Genomic DNA, 20,429 nt, shown 5'->3' with positions numbered 1-20,429 from the left:
AGTTTTCTGACAGTCTGCTAACAAGTAGGTGAGTCAGTTTGATGCTGATTAAATTCTTGAGGTGAAGTGCAAGGAGAAAAGGGAAACTGCAGGCTCAAATTGTCTAGACTTTTGCAGAAAGCAGTTTTCGTAAAGACACACAATGAGAAAAGATATACCTTTTAAAAGTATATACAGTTGTAAATTTGTATTTCCACTTCCCTGGCATATGGGGGCTGACATGATATTGAGCTTATTTAGGAAGTAGGTGTTACAAGAGGAGATTTATTTTATGGGTTATGAGTTACTTGAGATGGCGATTGGCAAGGTCATATGTATTATAGCTAGGAAAGTTTTTAAGGCTTTTACACCAATACTTAAGGAAAGAAATATGGCAGTTGGCAGGTGAAAGGGTAGCAAAAATACAGGCGATTTTACTTAGGATGGAGTACAAGAAGATGCAGGGGAAGTCGATAGATGGAGAGTACCTGTGAGCAAGGGAAAACGTAATTAGGTTATTGAATTACAAGATAGAAAAAGCTAAAACTGTATGACGTATAGTGGATTTTGACTCCAACTCCAGCATGAAATATCTGGCAAGTCAAGGCTGTAAGCCACGTAGGAGGAAAGGCTGGTAGCTAAAAGAAAGGGGCCTAATGAACCTCTAATATATGATACAAGGAGTATATTAAATGCCTTTCTGGACTTTTATGTAGATGTATGCAGTCATGGGGTGGATACAGAAGGTATTTTCATCCATCTTGAGGAATATTTTGGGCAGGTGGAGATTGCTCAGGTTAGCAGTGATGCCCTGAGGAGGTTGTTGTATAGGACATCTCTGAAAAAGGTTGGGCACGCAGTAATGGAAGTCAAATATGTTAAAACACTAAATTTGGATGGCTTACCAGTGGAAAGAGAGGCCCTTTTTAAGGATGTTTTTTCAGTCCTTGCCCAGATATTGATTGATATATTTTAGACGGGTAATATGCAGCCTTTGTGGAAGGGCAGTAGTAATGTTTGTATCCAAGCAGGAGGAGAGAGCCTTTGCTTCCTCAGTCTTAATCATCCTGTTCAGTCACATTTATAAACTGTTAATCAGCTTTGATACATAGAGAAGACAGGATTTTGTAAGGGAAGAAGTCCAGCTGGTAATCAGACTCTATAAAAAAGGCTGAAAAGAAGGCATAAAGAACTGTCAACTGTTTTGAGATGTAATGCAGAGAAAGCTTTTGATGTTTGGGTGGGATTATTTATTCTCATCTCACTGCTGGATCATCTGTGTGTTGGCCAAGGATGATCTGCATTCAGAATTGTTTGCAGCACTTCATTATTTCAGCAGAGCAGGGACCCATCAAGGTTGCCCATTGTCCCTGTTTTTATTTGTCCTATCTTCTGAGAGCTGATGTAGGCTGTTGGGCATCAACTGGGTGGGGTGTGTGTGTGTGTGTGTGTGTGTGTGTGTGAAAATAAGGAACTTGTTCCTCCTGCTTTCACTGTATGCAGGCAACCTCTTCATTCTGTCCATCCAGAGAATTAGCAGGCAACCTCTTGATTCTGTCAGTCCAGAGAATTAGATGTTTTACTTGTGGCATTAGAAAACAAGTTCTCAGGACACAAGTTATCAGAGTCTTTTATCATATAAAGCATTCTTAACTAGATGCTAAAGATATATATAGGTTTGAAGTTAGTCATTTGTAGGAGAAACTATTTAAGCTGTCTACTCCAACATTTTTAATAAGATAGAAGAACTTAAGAGAATGTGGACCATCATCTGGGGTCCTTCCCTGGGAATTTGCGCAGTTTAGTGATGTATACCTCCACTGGTCATATATACAGCAAGTGAGCTTCTGGTTTTGCCACCAGTTCAAACTCTGTACAAGTTGAAGAAATCAGTGCTTGAATTGTTTGGAAGAATAGGAAGCCAAGAGTGCACTTGACATAACCTTGGGGATGTAGAATGGGAGGCAGGGAACACCAGACTTGGAGGTGTGTATACATGCCTGTGTACTCAGTGTTGTGTAAACTGGTAAAGTTTCAGTTTGGTGCCAGATGGAAAATTATGTACTTATGGTACTGTGGAGGTACCATGAGTCTTGGGAAGTTGGGAAGGGGTTAATGGAAATCCAAGACAGAGCCAATTGTTAATATACTAAGCTCAATAACATTATGGTGGTTAAAGCTCTTGAGAGCAAAAGGAAGAAAGATCAATTTGCATCTATAACTAATAATCAGCTATATCTAATTAGATTGCTTGGTAGTAAAGAATCGCCTAAATTCTGTGAGGAGTTATTAATAGACACATAGTGGTGAGTAAGGAAGAGTTTTATGACTGGTATCACAGTTTTGGCTATAATGAGGGTTGTTGTGATATACTGATGAACCTAACAAGGTTAAAATTAAAATATTTAACTGTGAGTAAGAGACCCTCAATGGCAAGGTGGTTAACGTAGGCTATAAGGCAAACTCCCAACAAATGTAAACTTTATCTTGGAAGGTTGCAGGGTACTGTGACATCAGAGTTGAGGTAGCAAATGGGTATAGGGTAAAGAGGTAGCAAATGGGTATAGGGTAAAGTGGAAACAGAGTTTGTCATTTATGCATGAACATTGGCATAGTAGCTCACATCCTCCATCCATTCAGTCTAAGTGAAGAAAGTAATCTGTTTTTCTTTGGTTGTCATTAAGTTTTATACGCCCTGTCTAGATTTGCCAATATGTATCCTGGAAGGGGGCTGCACAGTGGATAGCATTGTTGCCTCACAGCAAAAGGTTCTCTGGTTCATTTCTTGATTGGGGTGCCTTCTGTGCAGTCTGAATGTCCTTGTGGTCTTGTGTTTTCTCCAGATGCACTGTTTTCCTCCCACATTCCAAAGACATGGTGTGAGAGGACTGGATATTCTAAATTTGCCATAGATGTGCATCTGCATGAGAGTGAGTAGCATGAAAACAACCAGTGACAGGCTAGCCATCCAGCGGTTTGAACCTTGGCTGTAGATTGTCATGCTGAAGTGACAACCTGACTCTGTGCAAAATAGGGGAAAGGAGGAGTTGGATGGATTGATTTACCTGGATGTCTAAGGGAATGCCTCTCGCATAGTGGAGATTTGAAGAAGATTGTTTGGATAATAGAACACTCATTTTTTGCGGGTGTTCAAAACTGTAAAAAGTTAAAAAGGAACTCAAGGCAGTGGGTGAGGCATTTTGGGGGAAATAATGTTGTTAACACTAAAGCTATACTTTGACTGTTAGGAAATTAAGAACATTATGATATCCTGTAAGGATTTGACCGTTTTCTGTTACTGTGGGCTAAGAAGACAATTACAAGTAAATGAAAGAGGAGTAAACTCCCAGAGTAAAATAGTCCTGGGTCTTATGGAAAACTTCTACTCTCTCAAGTTAGGGGTAACTTTTTGAGTAGAGTAAGGTAGAAATTAATACTAGATGGTCCTTATGGGTTAAGTATATGGAAAGGGTCTGAAAAAGGTAAAAAGAATATATGTGAAGTCCAATGTTTGATATACTTTAATTTATAAATTTAAACATTTGCATTCCTCCTTTTTCTTCTATTTATTATACCCATCTTTTGAAGACTTGAATTTGGTGGAGTGTGTGAATTTTTCTGTTAGTGTGTAATTGTTCCAGTAGAGCTGTGTAAGTTGAGCAGTGTTTGCCATGTCAGTGTTTTATTTCTTCTATTTCACTTACTGTTTATTTTATAGGTTCATAGGAGATTACTAGGCCAGTGGCCATAGTCTGTACAGGCGTAGCCATGTTAATCCCAAGTATCCCCATTTGTTCTTTTTAGGTAGATCGCCAAACAAATTTATGAACAGGGCAGGTCTTTGATCAACACCGGTTACTCCAGTCCATGAGGGATATCGAAGCCACTCCAGGGCAAATTTATGATCGCCCATCCAATTATCTAGGTTGCGCTTAAATAAGGTCAGTGGGGAGATCTGTTTTACATGAGTAGGAAGTCCTATTCTGGAGAAGTGGCAGTCGCTGGAGACCAATCTGCCTCCAGCATGTTCTGTTAATGTCACATACTAGGTTGAAATCCCTACAGTGAACAACTCTTGTGCCATTTGACTTGCAGATGTGCAGTGTTTCCATTATGGTAGGGTTGGAGATTCCCCTATAGGCCAGGCACAAGTCACCTCTCAGCAGCCTATAAGATGCAGAATAAAGTGACAGCTTTTAGCCTGTCCATGTTTGTCATGGTTTGGAGTCCCTGTATTTTCATAGGGAAAAACCTCTGAGATCTCAACAGCTGTTGCAGGTGTCTGGTGAGGTACATGCAAAAGGATGCATTATACTCTTATTAGTGGTCTGGGGGTCGGGTACAGTGGAGTTATAACATCCCTTGACCTGGATGCTATGTCCTTGCTTATGAGGTGCACAACATAGAAGCCTTTCCTTACCACTGTGGAAACTTGGTGGTCCAAGTTCAGATTGCTGTCTACCTGTGTTCCCAAGTCTTGCACCACTGGGTTGGAACTCTTGAGGGGGGTGCTGTCAGCTTTGTAATTTGTAGGGAAATCTGTTTTACCAAAGGGAATAATAATGTACTGTTTGCATTTAGATTTAGACCATGGCTTTGGCACCAATCATATGTTTGTGTTAGCCCATCTTGTAATATGTTGACTTTGCTGGGGGACTCTGATTCCTCCCAGTTTGCAGTCTTCAGCAAACTTGGTGAGCCAAAGGACATCTCCTTTGCCCTGGACTTCTGAGAAATAGATGCCAAACAGTAAGGGGCTCTGCACAGACCCCTGTGGTATTCCACTGGTGACAGGTCTACTGGTGGAGGTGGAGTCACCAATTTTGAAAGCGTGTGTTCTCTCAGTGAGCCAATTGGCTATCCATCTAGCAACGGAAGGGTTAATCTCTATCTGGGAGAGTTTCTCAATGATGCTAGAGTGGAGAATTGTCAAGCTTTGGGCAAGGTTGAGGTAGGTATTGTGCACTGTCTTGCCTTCATACATGGTTTTGGTGTCATTCTCAGTCGTCCACCAGGTTTAGTAATCATGATCTACTCTTAACGAAGCCAAACTGAGTTGTGTCCAGCTTTTAGAGGTCCCCTATGTCCTTGTTGATAAAGTCCATGATGATTCTTTCCATGGCCTTGCAGATGAGGCTGGTTAGACTTATGGGCCTGTAGTTCCCCGGGTCAGTTGATTGCCCCCTTTGTGCAGGGAGGATTACTGTTTCTGTTCTCCATTCTGCAGGAACATAACCAGTTCTCAAGCTATGATTAAAGGGAACTCCAAGTAGGTCTGCTAGGTCTGGTTTTAGATAACCTGAGATATTATCTGGTCCCAATGAGGCTGTGTTTTTGGCTTTGGGGAGTGCAGAGATGACCTGTTCTGTAGAGGTAATAGGCAGAGGGCTGGTGTCGGTTATGCTTTGGGATATGGTAGGTGGAGATGAGGGGGTGAAGTTTGTGCTGAATCTGTCAGCTAGCAGGTTGGCAATATCTTCCAATGTAGTATGAGAGATCCCATCTACAACCATTTCGACCCATAGCTGGGCATTGCCATTTAGACTACAGATGTAGTTGAAGACTGACTTGTGATTATCCTTGGTTAGGGGATGCGATTTGCTTTAGAAGACTTTGCAAGATTTCTGATTTTCTTGTTTAGGCTTAAGAGGACACTCTTCCTCTGCAGAGTGATATCCCTCTTGCTTTTGGACAACAGTTTCTTCCTCTTGTATAATCTGCTTGTGTTTGAAGTTCACCACGGTAGCTTCTTTACGAGAAGCCCTGGTTTCCATCTGATCAGGTAAAGCAGAGTTTATGCAGTTGCTTAAGTGTTTATACAGGACATTTGCTTACACTTCTGCATTGTAATCCATGATGTATGCAATTGAGGGTGCTATGAAGCATTTTATGCCATCACTTAGTAGGTTGTAGTTAACTTTGGTAAAATTTATTATTGTTCCTGTGAGGGTGTCAGTTCCAGTAGTTTCTTCAAACGAGATGGATTTTGTGGTCTGACCTAACCAGGGAGGGCTTCGTGCATGAGGAAGTAAATTGACTACTCCCCCCCCCCCCCCCCCCGTGTTGTTGAGTACTGTGTCCAGAATATTAGAACACCTAGTGGGGGTGCAGCCTGTTCCAGAGCATTTGTGTTAAAGTCCAGGAACCTCTTCACGAGCATGTTTTTGCTTGTGTATGTCCCCCCCAGTCTATGGAAGGATAGTTGAAATCTCCCATGGCTAAGGTGTTGGGCTGCATGGCGAGGCATTCCAACAAATCGAGCTAGGTGGTGTGCTTATCCTGGTTTATGGTGGGGGATGTATAGCTAGCAATGATGTGGCAAGGTACTATCTGATATTGTTAATCCTCGTTCATTCCTTACGCATGGGTATCTGTTCTGAGTTCGGAACCGAGTCTGCCATTTTCCAAGCTTGCGTCAGCTTCAAACTTTCGAGCTAAACTCTTGCCCACAATCCCCCTCTCCCTGTTGCATCAGATTTCATTTGCCGCATTGCCATTCGGATGTGTCAAGCTACTTCTCTTGAGCTAAGTATAGTCAATTGTTGTTTAATAGCTTTATAGTCTGCTTTTCTGTCAGAAAAGTTCATATTTTATTGTCTCTTACCCTATCGCATCTAGCACTTATAATTTCTTCATGTCTTTTCTTTACCACTTTACCGCGAGGTATTCTCTCTTTACCATCGCTGGTAATCCTTTCACCCTTTTCTCTCATACCTTCGGGTACTCTCTTGTACCATTGTTAACTTTTTCTACTGTTTAATTTGCTGTCATGGCAGATAAGAAAGGTAGTCCGAGTTTTAAGAGCATCCTGATTGTGGACACAAACTGCCTACTTCTGATGCACACTGTGTGTGTTTATTGTTTGGGAGTTTCCCGTTTGTGTATTGAGCCACCCTGTACTATTTGTGACAACTTTTCTAATAGAACATTGTTGGAAAGAAAAAACAAGCTGATACTGAAGGGACTTCTAAAATCTCCCTTTTCAGAGGCTATTTCTGGGTCTGAGGCCTCAACCCCTCCTAGAGCCCATAAGAAAACCTTGGATGTTTCTACTAAGGCTAAATCTTTGCCTTCATCCCTGGCTGGGGACTCTCGCCAACCAAAACCTAAAAAGGCTAAAGTTTCGGCTCCGGAGTTTTCTCAGTCAGCCCCAGTGCTTTCGGTGCCTAGACCTTCGGCACCAAGGCGTTCGGCTCCATTAGTGATTTCGGCTCAGTCTTCTCCTGCAGCCTTATATATATCGGCACCAAGGGGCTCCTCGGTTCAGACCATTACTACTGTATCGGCACCGACCATTCAGTCTGTGTAGACCTTGACTGCATCGGCTCTGAGATCTTCCTTGGAACCGACACCTTTATTATTGACTCCAGTTTTGTCAGTTCCAGCTTCTGAACCGACAACCACTTCGGCACCGATCCCTGTGTTGGTGCAGACAATGACCTCGGCACCGATGACTTCTGTGCAGACAACAATAGTCCAGTCTTTCTCGGCACCATTGTCCTTTGTGCGGTCTGATGAGATGGGCACCGAGTCTGCCTCTTTTGTGGACAGGCCTGTTTCTCCCTCAGTCTCCGTGAGGTCCACTAGAAGCCTTTCCGAACATGATGTGTTGCATCTTGTGGACCAGGCATTCTTGGCCAGAGTTATCCCACCCCTCAGGAACTATCCTTCCTTGGGAGGTGATCACCCATCTCCAAAGACCCCTTCTTATTCTCCTCCTTCATTGCCTTTGAAGTCCATGGAATATAGCACAATCTTTCCCTTCTGCGGTTCCCTTTATGGATCTCACTAAGGAACCCCAGTTGCCTTCATGGCAGGAAAGTTTTGCAACGACCCAGGATGTCAGCTGTGACACGCATAGGTTGCTGCTCCACAGCCATCTAGGGACTCCGGGTCGGCAGGCTGAGCCACTTAGGGGAGGGGTGCCCCCTGTCCTAGATGCACACTCCTCATCGGGTGGACCAGCCTTCCAACTGATGGAGAAGGCTTTCGCTGCTGCTAGCAATTCTGGACCGTCTATACCTCCGCCCTCCTCTGGTATACTGGTTTCACAAGTCGCAACTAGCGGACACTGGCTGCAGGGGCAGCAGGACATATTCTCTCAGGAATCCCCTTTTCCGTTGTCTTCTCCAGCTTCTCCCACTGAGGTGGTCCACCAGAAAAGTTTGTGTAAGAGGAAGCACATGGACTCGACAGAGGAGTCCCTCACCAAAGACACAGATTTCGATGAGGGGGAAGGATCCCCTCGGTCACCCTCTGAGGTATCCTTTGGTGATATCCTCGAAATCCTCAGAGGTCACTGGCAGTACTCTAATCCGACCTCTGAGAAATCTGTGTTCCTGCAGGCCTTTTGCGCCCGGCCCCCTACCTCCTGGGTTACTCCACCTGCCGATTTGAACTTGTCCGGCTCATCGTGCAGCATGCATGGAAGGCTCCTGATACCGTCAAAGCTGTCCCCCGGAGGCCAGATAAGATCTTGTCCCCTCCTGCTTCGGATCCCCATTGGTCCAAAGGTCTTCCTGTGGATGCTTTGGTGGTGGTGGCCGCAACAAAAAGGGATCTGTCAGAAGAAGAAAGCCAGACAGTCCATCCGCCTAACGGAGAGTTCCAGGCTCTGGACAAGATAGAGAAGCGCACCTTTGCTTCAGTGACCTTTGCTATTAAGTCCCTGAATTAAATGACGCATTTTACCAGGCTTCAGAGGGATCTGGTTTCTGAGCTCTCTGAAACCTTGGCTGTTGCCGTGTCTGATGAGGTCCGTGGCAAAGTGGCCTCTCAGCTGGCCACCATTGAATCTATATCCAACTCCTCTTTGCGATTGATATCTCACACATCAGAAGGAGCAGCTAGAGCAGCAGGTTCAGCTGTGGTCTTGAGACGACATGCCTGGATGCGCTTGTGCAACTTCGCGGAACCCTTTGTCTTCTTTTCTTAATGCCCCTATTGAGGCCTCCTCATTGTTTGGGCCCAAATTTAAAAGCACACTGGCCAGATGTGAACAGGATGGTAAGATCCTTTCTGCCGTAGGTGGCCATTATTCTTCCCCTCAACGTGCTGTCTCCCAGAACCAAAAGAGTGGGAAGATATGGTTGAAGAAATCTCAGGGTCCTTTCCGTGACACACAGGCCAAGTTCTCTCCCAGAAGCAGAGGGGGAAACTCACAGGGAAGACTCCCCTTTCGGGGCAGAGGGGGTCCGTGTAACTAGGGTTCCAGGGATTCTGGCCAATCCTACCAGCGCTCCTGAAGCGCAGCCCAACTCCTTTCCTCTGGAAGTAGTTTGGGGACGTTTCTCCTTGTACCCTTCTGCCTGGCTAACCATCACTACTGATTCTTGGGTACAAAGGATTATAACCAGAGGTTATTATATCCCCTTCGCTCTCTGTCCCATCCCTTTGAAAAATCTTCCCGACGTTCCACCCAGTCAAAGGGAAGAAGCAGCACTAGAGATACTTTTCTAAGAAAAAGAGTCCTCCAAGTAGTCCCTCCAGACCAGATGGGATCTGGATTCTACTCTACTATTTTTGGTGCCAAAGAAAACTGGGGACTGGAGACCAATTTTGGATCTCAGTGTATTGAACAAGTTTGTGAGAGTACAAAAATTCTGGATGGTCACAATACAGTCTATCCTCCCGCTGTTGGAAAAAGACGATTGGATGTGCTCTGTAGATCTTCAAGATGCATACCACATAAAAGTGGACAGGCCGTCAAGAAGATTTCTGCGCTTCCGTGCGGAAGCCGGTCACTACCAGTTCGGACTCTCTACAGCCCCCAAAGTGTTCACAAAGTGCATGGCAGTTGTCACAGCTCACTTGCAACTTCAAGGATTCCAGGTGTTTCCATACCAGCTCACTTGCAACTTCAAGGATTCCAGGTGTTTCCATACCTAGATGACTGGCTCATTTCTGCTCCCACCAGACATCTACTGGAAAAAGCCCTGGCATACTCTCTCCTCATTGCTCAAAGGCTAGGCATAACCGTAAACTGGCAAAAATGCAATCTCACCCCATCTCAGTCGACAGAATTCATAGGGGTTATCTTGGACACAAAAAATTGCAGAGCTATTCCAGAGCACAGAATTCTAAGGGTAATGCAACAACTACTTCCAATGCTTTCAAAGGAAAAATCCACGGCTCACTCGGTTCTGCAGTTGTTGGGTTCCGTGGCAGCCTCCATCACCATTGTTTCCCTGGCCAGGTTTCACATGAGGCTTCTACAATGTCTGCTGCTCACCCAATGGTATCCTTCTCAGCATCCCCTTTCAGCCATGATTCATGTAAGCCACAGGTGCAAACAGGATTTAAATTTGTGAATGACACACAATCTCTCACAGTGGTCTCATCCCTTTTCCCCCCAGTAGCCCAAGGCTACAGTGACAACGGACACCTCCTTGATTTGGTGGTGGTGGGGGGGGTCTATGTCAGGGACAGACAGTCCAAGGCACTTGGTCTGAACTGGAGGCCCATCTGCATATAAATGTTCTAGAGCTGAGGTTGGTGCTTCTGGCATTGCAAGCATTCCATCCCCTGCTGCCGTCTGGGACAATTGTGATTCAGACAACATGGTGGTGGTCTGGTACATCAAGCAAGGTGGAACCAAATCTTACCCCCTTTGTCGAGAGGCCATGAGGATATGGCAATGGGCGATGGCTACCAACCGTTTTCTTCTGGCAATGCACATTCCCTGGAGTTCTAACGTGATAGCAGACAGACTCAGTAGGTGCATTCTCCAACCTCACGAGTGGTCCCTGAATCCCTTGATAGCGGCGGAGATCTTCCACCACTGGGGCAGTCCTTGCTGCGACCTCTGCATCCCCGACCAACAAGTGCAGCAACTAGTTTGCTGTGATTTCCCCCTCCGGGACAGTCACCCAGGGACGCTCTAGTCCACGATTGGCCCTCGGGTCTTCTTTACGCATTTCCACCCTTTCCCCTCATCCCCCAGTTTCTGAAGAAAGCCCATTGGTTGAAGAGCAAAGTGATCCTCGTAGCACCATATTGGCCTCAACAGATTTGGTTCCTCTTCCTTTGGCCTCACCTACTAGATCGACCATGGATTCTCCATCCAGCCCCGGAGTTAATCTCACATCCACAGAACCTGATTCATCCCAACTTGATGAGTTCAAGCTCACAGCTTGGCTACTCTAATTCCCTTGATTGCCAGGCAGAATGATCTTTCTTTACCAGTACGTGATATTCTCATTGCTTCTCATAAGTCTTCCACTAGAATTACTTATCTGAGCAAGTGGAAAAGATTTATGTGTTGGCTGAAAGATGAACAAGTAGACCCCTTTTCAGCACCAGTGTCGATAATACTAGACTATTTGGCTGGCCTGTTTCAATCAGGTCTTTCAGCCTCTACCATTAGAGTTCATTTGGCTGCAATTTCTAATTTTCATGAGGGTGTCCAAGATTCCTCTCTTATGTCCCATAAATTGTGCAAGACCTTCATAAAAGGTGTAAATCATCTGAAGCCACCTTTTAGAGAACCTGTTCAACCATGGGATGTATCACTGGTTCTACAAGCTCTGACAATGTCATCTTTCGAACCAGCCTCTTCGTGCACCCAAGTATTTATCATGGAAAACCTTGTTTTTGGTCGCCATTACTTCTGCCAGATGTATTTCTGAGCTTCTTTATGTATCAAGAGTCCATACTTGATTTTTCATAGAGATAGAATGTCTCTGAGAAGTAATCAGTCATTTCTGCCTAAAGTGATCTCTGAAATGTCTATTAATCAAGCCATTGAATTGCCAGTTTTCTTTCCCAATCATTCAAACAGAGGAGAGTATTGCCTACATACCCTAGATATACACAGGCAAATCCGTTTTTACTTAAACAGGACTAAACCTTTTCGTAAATCTGACCAATTATTTTTGGCCTTTTGTGGACCTAGATTAGGATCTGCTGTTGCTAAGGTCACATTAGCTAGATGGTTGAAGGACTGTGAGACCTTTGTTTATACACAACGTAATATCTCGTTGCCTACTACCATGAAAGGTCATTCAACAAGGTCGGTGGCAACTTCTGCTGCCTTCCATGCCAGAGCTTCTTTACATGACATCTGTGCAGCTGCAACTTGGGTTACGCCTCATACTTTCATCAGTCATTACAAATTGGATTTGGCCTCCAGGGGAAGAGCATCTTTTGGTTCTATGGTGCTCAGGAATGTCCTTCCATGAGAGCCTCCCAGGAATAGAGGTAGCTAGGGACTCTGTCCCATGCGTAAGGAATGAACGAGGATTAACAATATCCGATAAAGAAGTTATGTCTTACCGTAACGTTCCATCTGTATTGTTGATCCTCATTCAGTCATTACGACCCTCCCTCCTTCCCCCTCCTGTGGTTTCTAGTGGATCTCGCCATCCGATTCTCTTAAGTTATTTGACCAGAGGTAGCCTCTACCTTCTTTGACTTGCAAACTCAATCTGAGGTAACAGGGAGAAGGGGGATTGTGGGTAAGAGTTTAGCTCAAGAGTTTGAAGCTGACACGAGCTTGGAAAATGGCTGGCTCTGTTCCAAGCTCGGAACCGATACCCATGCGTAATGACTGAATGAGGATCAACAATACAGATGAAACGTTATGGTAAGACGTAACTTCTTTTTCCTAATAGTTAATTGGACAAGAGTAGTTCAGGAGAGTCCGTCTTTGACCAGTGTCGAAATGTATTTGGTTTTAATGAGGATGGAAACACCTCAACCTTTGGTTCCATCATGCTCATTTTGAGGTGTGAATGTGTGAAAGCCATTGTAGCCTTGCACAGTCAGATTGCTCTCAGTTGCCTTAAAACATGTCTCTGTAACTGCTCAGATGTCAGCATCCTTTAAGGTGAGGAGTGCTTCCAGGAAGTGCAGTTTCATGTTTAAACTCCTAGCATTAAGCATCACAACCCTGAGTTTGTCTCAATTAGGTTTTGTTACATTGGAAATTTTGTTTTGACATTGCCTAAAAAAAGGCACTGTGGGGGAGGCAAGGGCCTTTGCCAGTATCCAAAAGCCTAGGGGGACAGGTACAGACCATCTCTAGCAAAGCAGCAAGGTCTGTCTACCATATCTTCCCAGGCTTACAGTTACTGGATCCCTCTGGACTGACACCAGAAGCTAAGCCAATTGAAGTCAGTCATTTTTTTGTGTATGTTGTAGTATCATCCTGGGTGAGGGTAGGATAGTGCTTAGGGCTAGGGACATACATGTTGGGACACATAATCAGAGAGTTCCATCATGTCTCTCTCCATAATAGTCCAGAGAGGTACATCTCAAGTCAATCACTCCGGAGTCATTGCAGTACTTGTTTTTGAGTGACTTGAATGCATGCATGATTTGTTGGATCCTGGCACCTGATAGACAGCTGACCGTGACCTTCTTTTCCAGTCTGGTGAGGAGGACATCTGTGCATGTATCACTATGGAGTCGTGCATGATCAAGAGATTTGATGTGTTTTTCCTTAGGGGCTTATTTGTTGAGACGTGTGTGTGTGTGTGTGTGTGTGTGTGTGTGTGTGTGTGTGTGTGTGTGTGGTTTCGTTTTGCTTACTGGTGAGTGTGGGTGGTGTGCGTTTGGGAGGTCTTTTTTCTGTTGGTGGGCTTTTAGTGAGTACCTCCGCATATGTGGGTTTGTGTCGTGACCTTATTTTGTGTGAGAGGTGAGGTTTGTGTGAAGGTGAAGCGTGTGTGCTGACAACCTGTTTGTCTAGTTTGTTTTTACATGAGAGAATTGATTTCAAATCCACAGTGTTTTTGCATCTCGCACATAGGGTGTTATTTTGTTTTAGGAGTAATTGGTTGTAAGTATACATGCGGCAATTGCTACATTGCCTCAAGATGCCAGTGTCAATCAAGCTGGCAGGAGAAATGATGGGGAAACTGCCTTTCTATTGTGGCAGGATTTTTCTGAATGTGGTATTTGGGGAGGAAGTGGCCCAGCTGGACTTGGTCACAAACAGCAGAAAAGAAGCAGTCATTCAATTACATTTTTTCAGTGAATGCCTTGAATTTTAGTGCGGATGCAGTCCAGATTGCTTTTCATTAAGTAGTGCATTGGAGTAAGAAATGGTCTAGTGTTGTATTTTAGCAGTACAGTAAAATCAGTTACAGAACTGATGTACCATGGTGATTCTGGGCAGCAGCCAAGCATACAGAGTGCCAACAGCCAACTGTGACTGCATTTTAGATATGAAAACAGTCGAGGTTACACTGGTGCGAAAAGAACACACCTGAGGGGCTTTGATTTATTTATTTTTTTTCTTTTGTTCGGATAACCCGAGCTTGTTTGTGTCTCTCAGTCATGGTTCACTGATTAGGTTCTCCATTATCTGTGGGTAACAGTTGGCCAGAGAGAGAAGGAATAACCCTAGGACTGTAAATGCATTACATGTCTGGCGGTATATTTTAAATTTGCATTTTTTAACCAGATTGGTAGATTACTCCAAGTACCATTTTTTAGCCACAACACTAGTAAAAGAGGAAATGTAGCATACAGGGACACTTCAGAGCAATTTTATGAAAAAGAAAAAAGTATGTCATTTTACAAGAATGCAAACCATATCTATACAGTCAAAGCTGGCACAGGAGAAGTAATTACATCTTTGCAGACCAATATAGTTTGCGTAAAACACAACATAAACAAAAGGATAAACAGTTATATTTAGTAAGCATGACATCAAATCCAGTGCAGTTGGCATACACTCTTTCATATCTGAGTAGTAGGCAAGCTAAGTTCGCGGAAGCTGTTGTATATCTTGTAAAGTGGGGAAACAAACGTACAGTGGATATAAAAAGTGAACACACCCCTGTTAAAATGCCAGGTTTTTGTGATATAAAAAAATGAGACCACAATAAATCATTTCAAAACTGTTCCCACCTCAAATGTGAGCTATAACCTTTACAATTAAATTGAAAAGCACAAACAAATCTGTTGGGGGGGGGGTATAAAGTATAAAAAAAACGTACAATAAGCTGATTGCATAAGTATGCACACCCTTAACTAATAGTTTGTTGAAGCACCTTTTGATTTAATTACAGCATTCAGTCTTCTGGGGTAGGAGTCTTCAGCATGGCACATCTTGACTTGGCAATATTTTCCCACTCTTCCTTGCAGAAGCGCTCCAAATCTGTCAGATTGCAAGGGCATCTCTTGTGCACAGTCCTCTTTAGGTCACACTACAGATTTTCAATTGGATTTAGGTCTAGGCTATGGCTGGGCCATTCCAAAACTTTAATTTTCTTCTGGTGATGCCATTCTTTTCTTGTTTTGGATGTATGCTTTGGGATCATTGTCATGTTGAAAGGTGAAATTTCTCTTCATCTTCATCTTTCTAGCAGACAGCTGAATGTTTTGGGCCAACAATGACTGGTATTTGGAACTGTTCATAATCCCCTCCACCTTGACTAAAGACCCAATTCCAACTGAAGAAAAGCAACCTCAAAGCATGATACTGCCACCACCATGCTTCACCTTGGGGATGGTGTTCTTTTGGTGATGCGAAGTGTTGTTTTTGCGCCAAATGTACCTTTTGGAATTGTGGCCAGAAAGTTCACCCTTGGTCTCATTAGACCATAGCACATTTTCACACATGCTTTTGGGAGACTTGATGTATTGTTTGCAAATTTTAGCTGGGCCTGGATGTTTTTCTGTGTAAGAAAAGGCTTCCATCTTGCAACCCTACCCCATTGTCCAGACATGGAGAGTACGGGAGATTGTTGTTGCATGTAGTACACAACCAGTACTTGCCAGAAATTCCTGCAGCTCCTTCAGTGTTGCTGTAGGTCTGTTGGCAGCCTCCCTGACCAGTTTTCATCTTGTCTTTTCATCAGTTTTGGAGGGACGTCCAGTTCTTTGCAACGTCACTGTTGTCCTATATTTTGTCCACTTTTTGATGACTGTCTTCACTGTGTTTCATGGTATATCCAATGCTGTGGAAATGTTTTTTGTACCCTTCTCCTGATTGATACGTTTCAGCAGTGAGATCTCTTTGATGCTTTGTAACCATGGCTTTTGCTGTAGCAGGCAACTGCTTAAATGTCAGAAAAATCCTAGTAGGACAGCTGAACTTTATTTGGGGTTAATCAGTCTCTTTAATTGATGTCAGGTGTGTACACAAGAAGACTGAATGCTGTAATTAAATCAAAGGTTCTTCAACAAAGTATTAGTTTAAGGGTGTGCATTTTTTGTAGGTTTTTTATTTTTTTTCCCATAACAGATTTGTTTTTCAATTGAATTGTACAGGTTATAGGTCACATTAGAGGTGGGAGAAGTTTTGAAATGATTTATTGTAGTCTCATTTATTTATATCACAAAAACCAGGCATTTTAATAGGGGTGTGTACACTTTTTATATCCACTGTAGTTAAGTTAGATAAGTTGGGGAGGGGAATATACCACTTTGAATATGGATCTGGCATGGAGGATAATGTCTGCTGCATCTGTCTTACGATTGGGGCTGGGGGGTCAAGCAACTTGCAGGGCTAAAGGTAATGTATTATTGTTTTATTAATTTTCATTCATTTTATAACGAACTGAAAGTTTGCTGAAAATTGTTTTGCTTTCCATCCTTACCAGACAACTCCTATCTGGAGAGGATTAAGTACAGGCCCTTGAAATGGATGTTATCAGAATTTTATTTGGTGGATAATTAGAAACCAAGTTGTAGTGAAGCTTTTGAAGGTTTTTAAAGTTCTCATTCTGAAGAATCTGAAAATAATAGAAGTGTGGTCTAAGTTGGCAAGTGTGGTCTAAGTTGGCCCCCTGCACTAACAGACATGATGTAATAACTCCAGAGCCATTCAGACATTGCTGTTATGCTGGTAGTTAGTTTGTCTTTTTGAGTATTCAAAACTTTAATTTCAAAATCTCTTGTTATATACCAGTTTCTAAGTACCAGTTTTGATTAATTGGTGAAATCAGTCTTCAGTAGTTTTGTTATGTATGTTAGGATATTTATACTTGCTACTTTTATTGGGTTTTTATTATGTTTTGTCTAGTGTTAAGACTCACTAGGCACAATTGTCTGTTCTTGTCAGCTTAGTTGCTTTGATCTGGTGATCAGTTGTGCAACATATATTCTGGAGCTTAAATCCAGCTTCAGCTTTGTACCAGACTTTAGAAAATGGGCGACCTGTACATTGCCACTGTGATTGGAAAACAAATGTTCTACAGCAGAGTGTTAATGTACAAGTAATATATGCTCAAAAATGAGTCCCCCTCTTCATGCCGGCCACCATTATTTTCCCCTCACTAAGCAGTACTTTTTTTTTTTTCACACTCTTGGAATTGATTTTATGTAACAATTTTTTTATTTTTGAAAAGCATTTGCAATAGTGGGGTGTTGCTATGGGCACCCCTTGTGCAAGTTCTTGTGCGAATTTGGTTATGTATTTCTGGGAGTGTAATTACCTGTATGAAAGTTGGGGAAGGGGATCTAGATTCCCTCCTTCAATTTATTGAACATTCAGAATCTACCACAGAATTTCTTTGGTTCACAGCTATGCATTCTTTTTCTCAAGTTGACTTTTAGATATCTCCATTCTCAAAGATGTTTGTGGTGAGTTTTCCACGACATTGTATAGGAAACCATGTTGGCGCAATGGACTTTTAAGTAATGACTGTGTACATCCAAGGCATGTTTTTCCAAGTATAGTTCGGAGTCAGTTTGTGAGTGTCCAGGATTTGCAGTAAGGAAGATTATTTGATGAAAGAATGAAATACCCTAGAGAAATTGTTTGTGGAGAAGGGTTATAACAAACAAATGGTGAGGAATATATGTCAAACGGCCATTGACAATCGGATGGCAACAACTGTGAATGAACCAAGGGGTGCGTTTTAATGGCACGATGAATAACGCGCTAGTATTGTGTAAGTAAGAGAGAGAAGGAAGACAAAATATTTTTTTTACTAGTAACAATAATGTCAAGCGGGTTTTACAAAAATATTGGCATTTACTGACCTTGGATAGCCCTACTGCTAATATTATTGGGGAGGTGCCAAGCTTTACCTACCAGAACAGCAATAATCTCAAACAGTTATGTAATGAGAGAGTGAGAGGGACACAGAAAGGTAGAAGGCTGCGTACTTATCCGTGCAGACACTGTTATAACTAAAGAACAAGTCTTTTTCCATCCTACCTTAACTTTTGAATTCAAATGCAGGTTTTATGCAGATTCAACCCCTACCAACTTGATATTCTTAGCCACACGTGATTCTTGTTTTTCCTTCCATGTAGGCAAAACTATACAATGGCCAAGGGACAGGGTACATTTCTTTGACATCAGGAAAAAAGATGCCAAGAATGCATTAGCGAAACATCTAATAGATATCCCAGTCATCAATTTTTATTTAGGGTTCTACAGTGTGCTCATAAATTATCTGAGGAGTGGTGATAATAACCACCTGGAACAGATTGAATTGAGATGGATATTGAGGATGCAAGCTCATAGGTATCGAGGGTTAAAAAGCTGTTAGTATTAAACCCATTTTAAATGGGCGTAAGCTTAAGAAATAGTTCGATTCATGTGGTATTGATGATGTCACTTTGGTTTTACTTTGTGAGCCATGATTGGTTGATATGTATTATATATGCATGTGTTAACTTTGTATAGGAGCTGAAGAAGTGCGTTTTATATACGAAATCGCTTGTCCTTTTGTATGCTTTATTTTATTAAAATGAAGTTTGCTGCTGTGGTTGTCTTGCTGGTGCTTTCTATATCCATTTGGCCGTCCTTCTTGGACGTTTGGTATATGTTGGTGACTTTTTCTTCAGTAGCAGGATTCAGGATTGAGAAAGGAGGAAGTCTAACATGCTTTTGAGTTTGAGGTAATCCAATTATGAGGTACTCTTATAATTTTTGTTCACCCTGGCAGGAAGGTTGAATGGAACTCTCATGATACAATATCCGATTAGATTGCAACTGAAAGATTTTGTGGGCTGCAGTGTAGAAGGATAGAAGACTGAGGAGGAAGAATGTCTATCGAACTGAGGCTTTTATTTAAAGGAAATTTGAAGGATTTTTTTTCCAGAGATTGGGTAAACTGTAGATCTTTTACCTTTATACATGGTTGAAGAAACAAGTGAAGACAGTTATTTTGCTGCATTGCTTTTAGGGAAATCAATTTATGAGAAGATAGGCAGTTGTAATAAAGCTGTTGAGCATGAATGGCTAGAAAGGTGCGTGGGTCTTTCACTTTTTTCTAGTTACTTTTGCAAATAAAGTTGTTTAAAAATGTGATATTAAAGAAATGTTCTTGTTGTTTAGTGGTCCTGTAGTCTCTCAACAGTCTGCTTACTTTTTTTACTTGGTACACAGAGTGCAATGGAGTCTGCTGCTTCCTCTCTTGTGTTGCCTGCCGTCGATTGGTATGCTTCAAATTCTCTGAGCGCCTACCTTCAGGAGAAGGTGGGCACTAGCCCACTGTATGTGGACCCAGTCTCCTTGCATGAGCTGAAACTGAATGAGAGCATTCCTTCCTTGCTCGTGGTACGACTGCCTTATACAAGGTAGGCAAACTGAGCTGTCTCAATGCAAAGAATTACTGCTTTTTTAATCACTTGTTCCTATTAAAACATTTATCTTTTGTCAATAGGAAGACCTTTTAATGTCATAGTGAATACATTTTGCATTCTGCTTTAAGTTGGCTTTGTGTGTGCGTGCGTGTTGGCTTTGTGTGTGCGTGCGTGTGTGTGAATATAGTGCACTTATCTTATTGGTAAATTTATGGAAGCTTAGTAAGAGTCAGTAAAATTGTGCAGTGTGACATTTTTTGAGAGTATTGCCTCTTGTTTGTATAAAAGCAACTTAGCCCAACACAGCATCCATCTTTACCTCTGCATCAGAGGCAGCTGCCAGAATGGTGCCAAAAACTTTTCTTTTTTTATTGTGCAAGATAAACTTTTAAAAGCTCTCCACTCTTAAAATACTTTGGAGATAATTTTTAGTGTGATTACTGCATTAAATTAATTGAAGTAATTGGCCTAAAATTAAAAAAAAAAGTCCAAATTGGAAGTGAAATGTCATGTTGCTTATTAACATGCAGGTTCACTTTCCTTCCTATTGTATAGTAACAGGCCATGGAGATAATGTTCTCTTGTTCTGCAAAATTTTCTCTTGTTCTACCAGATTTGAGGAGTATGCAATCTACTCCAGTTAGTTGCACTGCTGAGATCTTGACTGAGCAGTTGGTATAGGAAAAATTACTTGCATTTGATGGTGTGTGCGTCAGTAATTCAGAGTAATGTTGCTGCTGCTGTTGTAATGCCTAGAAGCATAATGGTGATCATCTGTCATTCAGAGACATGATAAAACCCATCAAGCAACATCTCATTAGAGGCTCATTCTCATATGTCTGACTCTAAAACTGCTCTACTCGACCTAACCACACTAGTGTTTCCCCTCCCTGAAAATGTAGTGCACTTGCACAGGCACCATCGCACATGCATACACAAACACCTGCCCCCATTTATGC

At 42.5% G+C, this 20,429-nt stretch overlaps 1 protein-coding gene across 1 annotated transcript in view; it reads left to right on the top strand.

The window, feature by feature from the left end:
- ATP6AP1 (ATPase H+ transporting accessory protein 1) overlaps nt 1–20,429 on the top strand; it is a gene marked incomplete in the record, with an annotated part of 333,375 nt that overhangs the window by 91,115 nt on the left and 221,831 nt on the right. Inside the window, 1 exon segment of the mRNA XM_044080269.1 lies at nt 19,274–19,464. Within this exon segment, the coding sequence (XP_043936204.1) occupies nt 19,274–19,464 (191 nt within the window).

This window comes from Protopterus annectens, chromosome 8.part0 (genome assembly GCF_019279795.1).
Source record: "Protopterus annectens isolate FY-2018-M chromosome 8.part0, PAN1.0, whole genome shotgun sequence".
In the NCBI taxonomy this organism is placed as follows: Eukaryota; Metazoa; Chordata; order Ceratodontiformes; family Protopteridae; genus Protopterus; species Protopterus annectens.
This window is presented reverse-complemented; position numbering and strand designations above follow the sequence as displayed.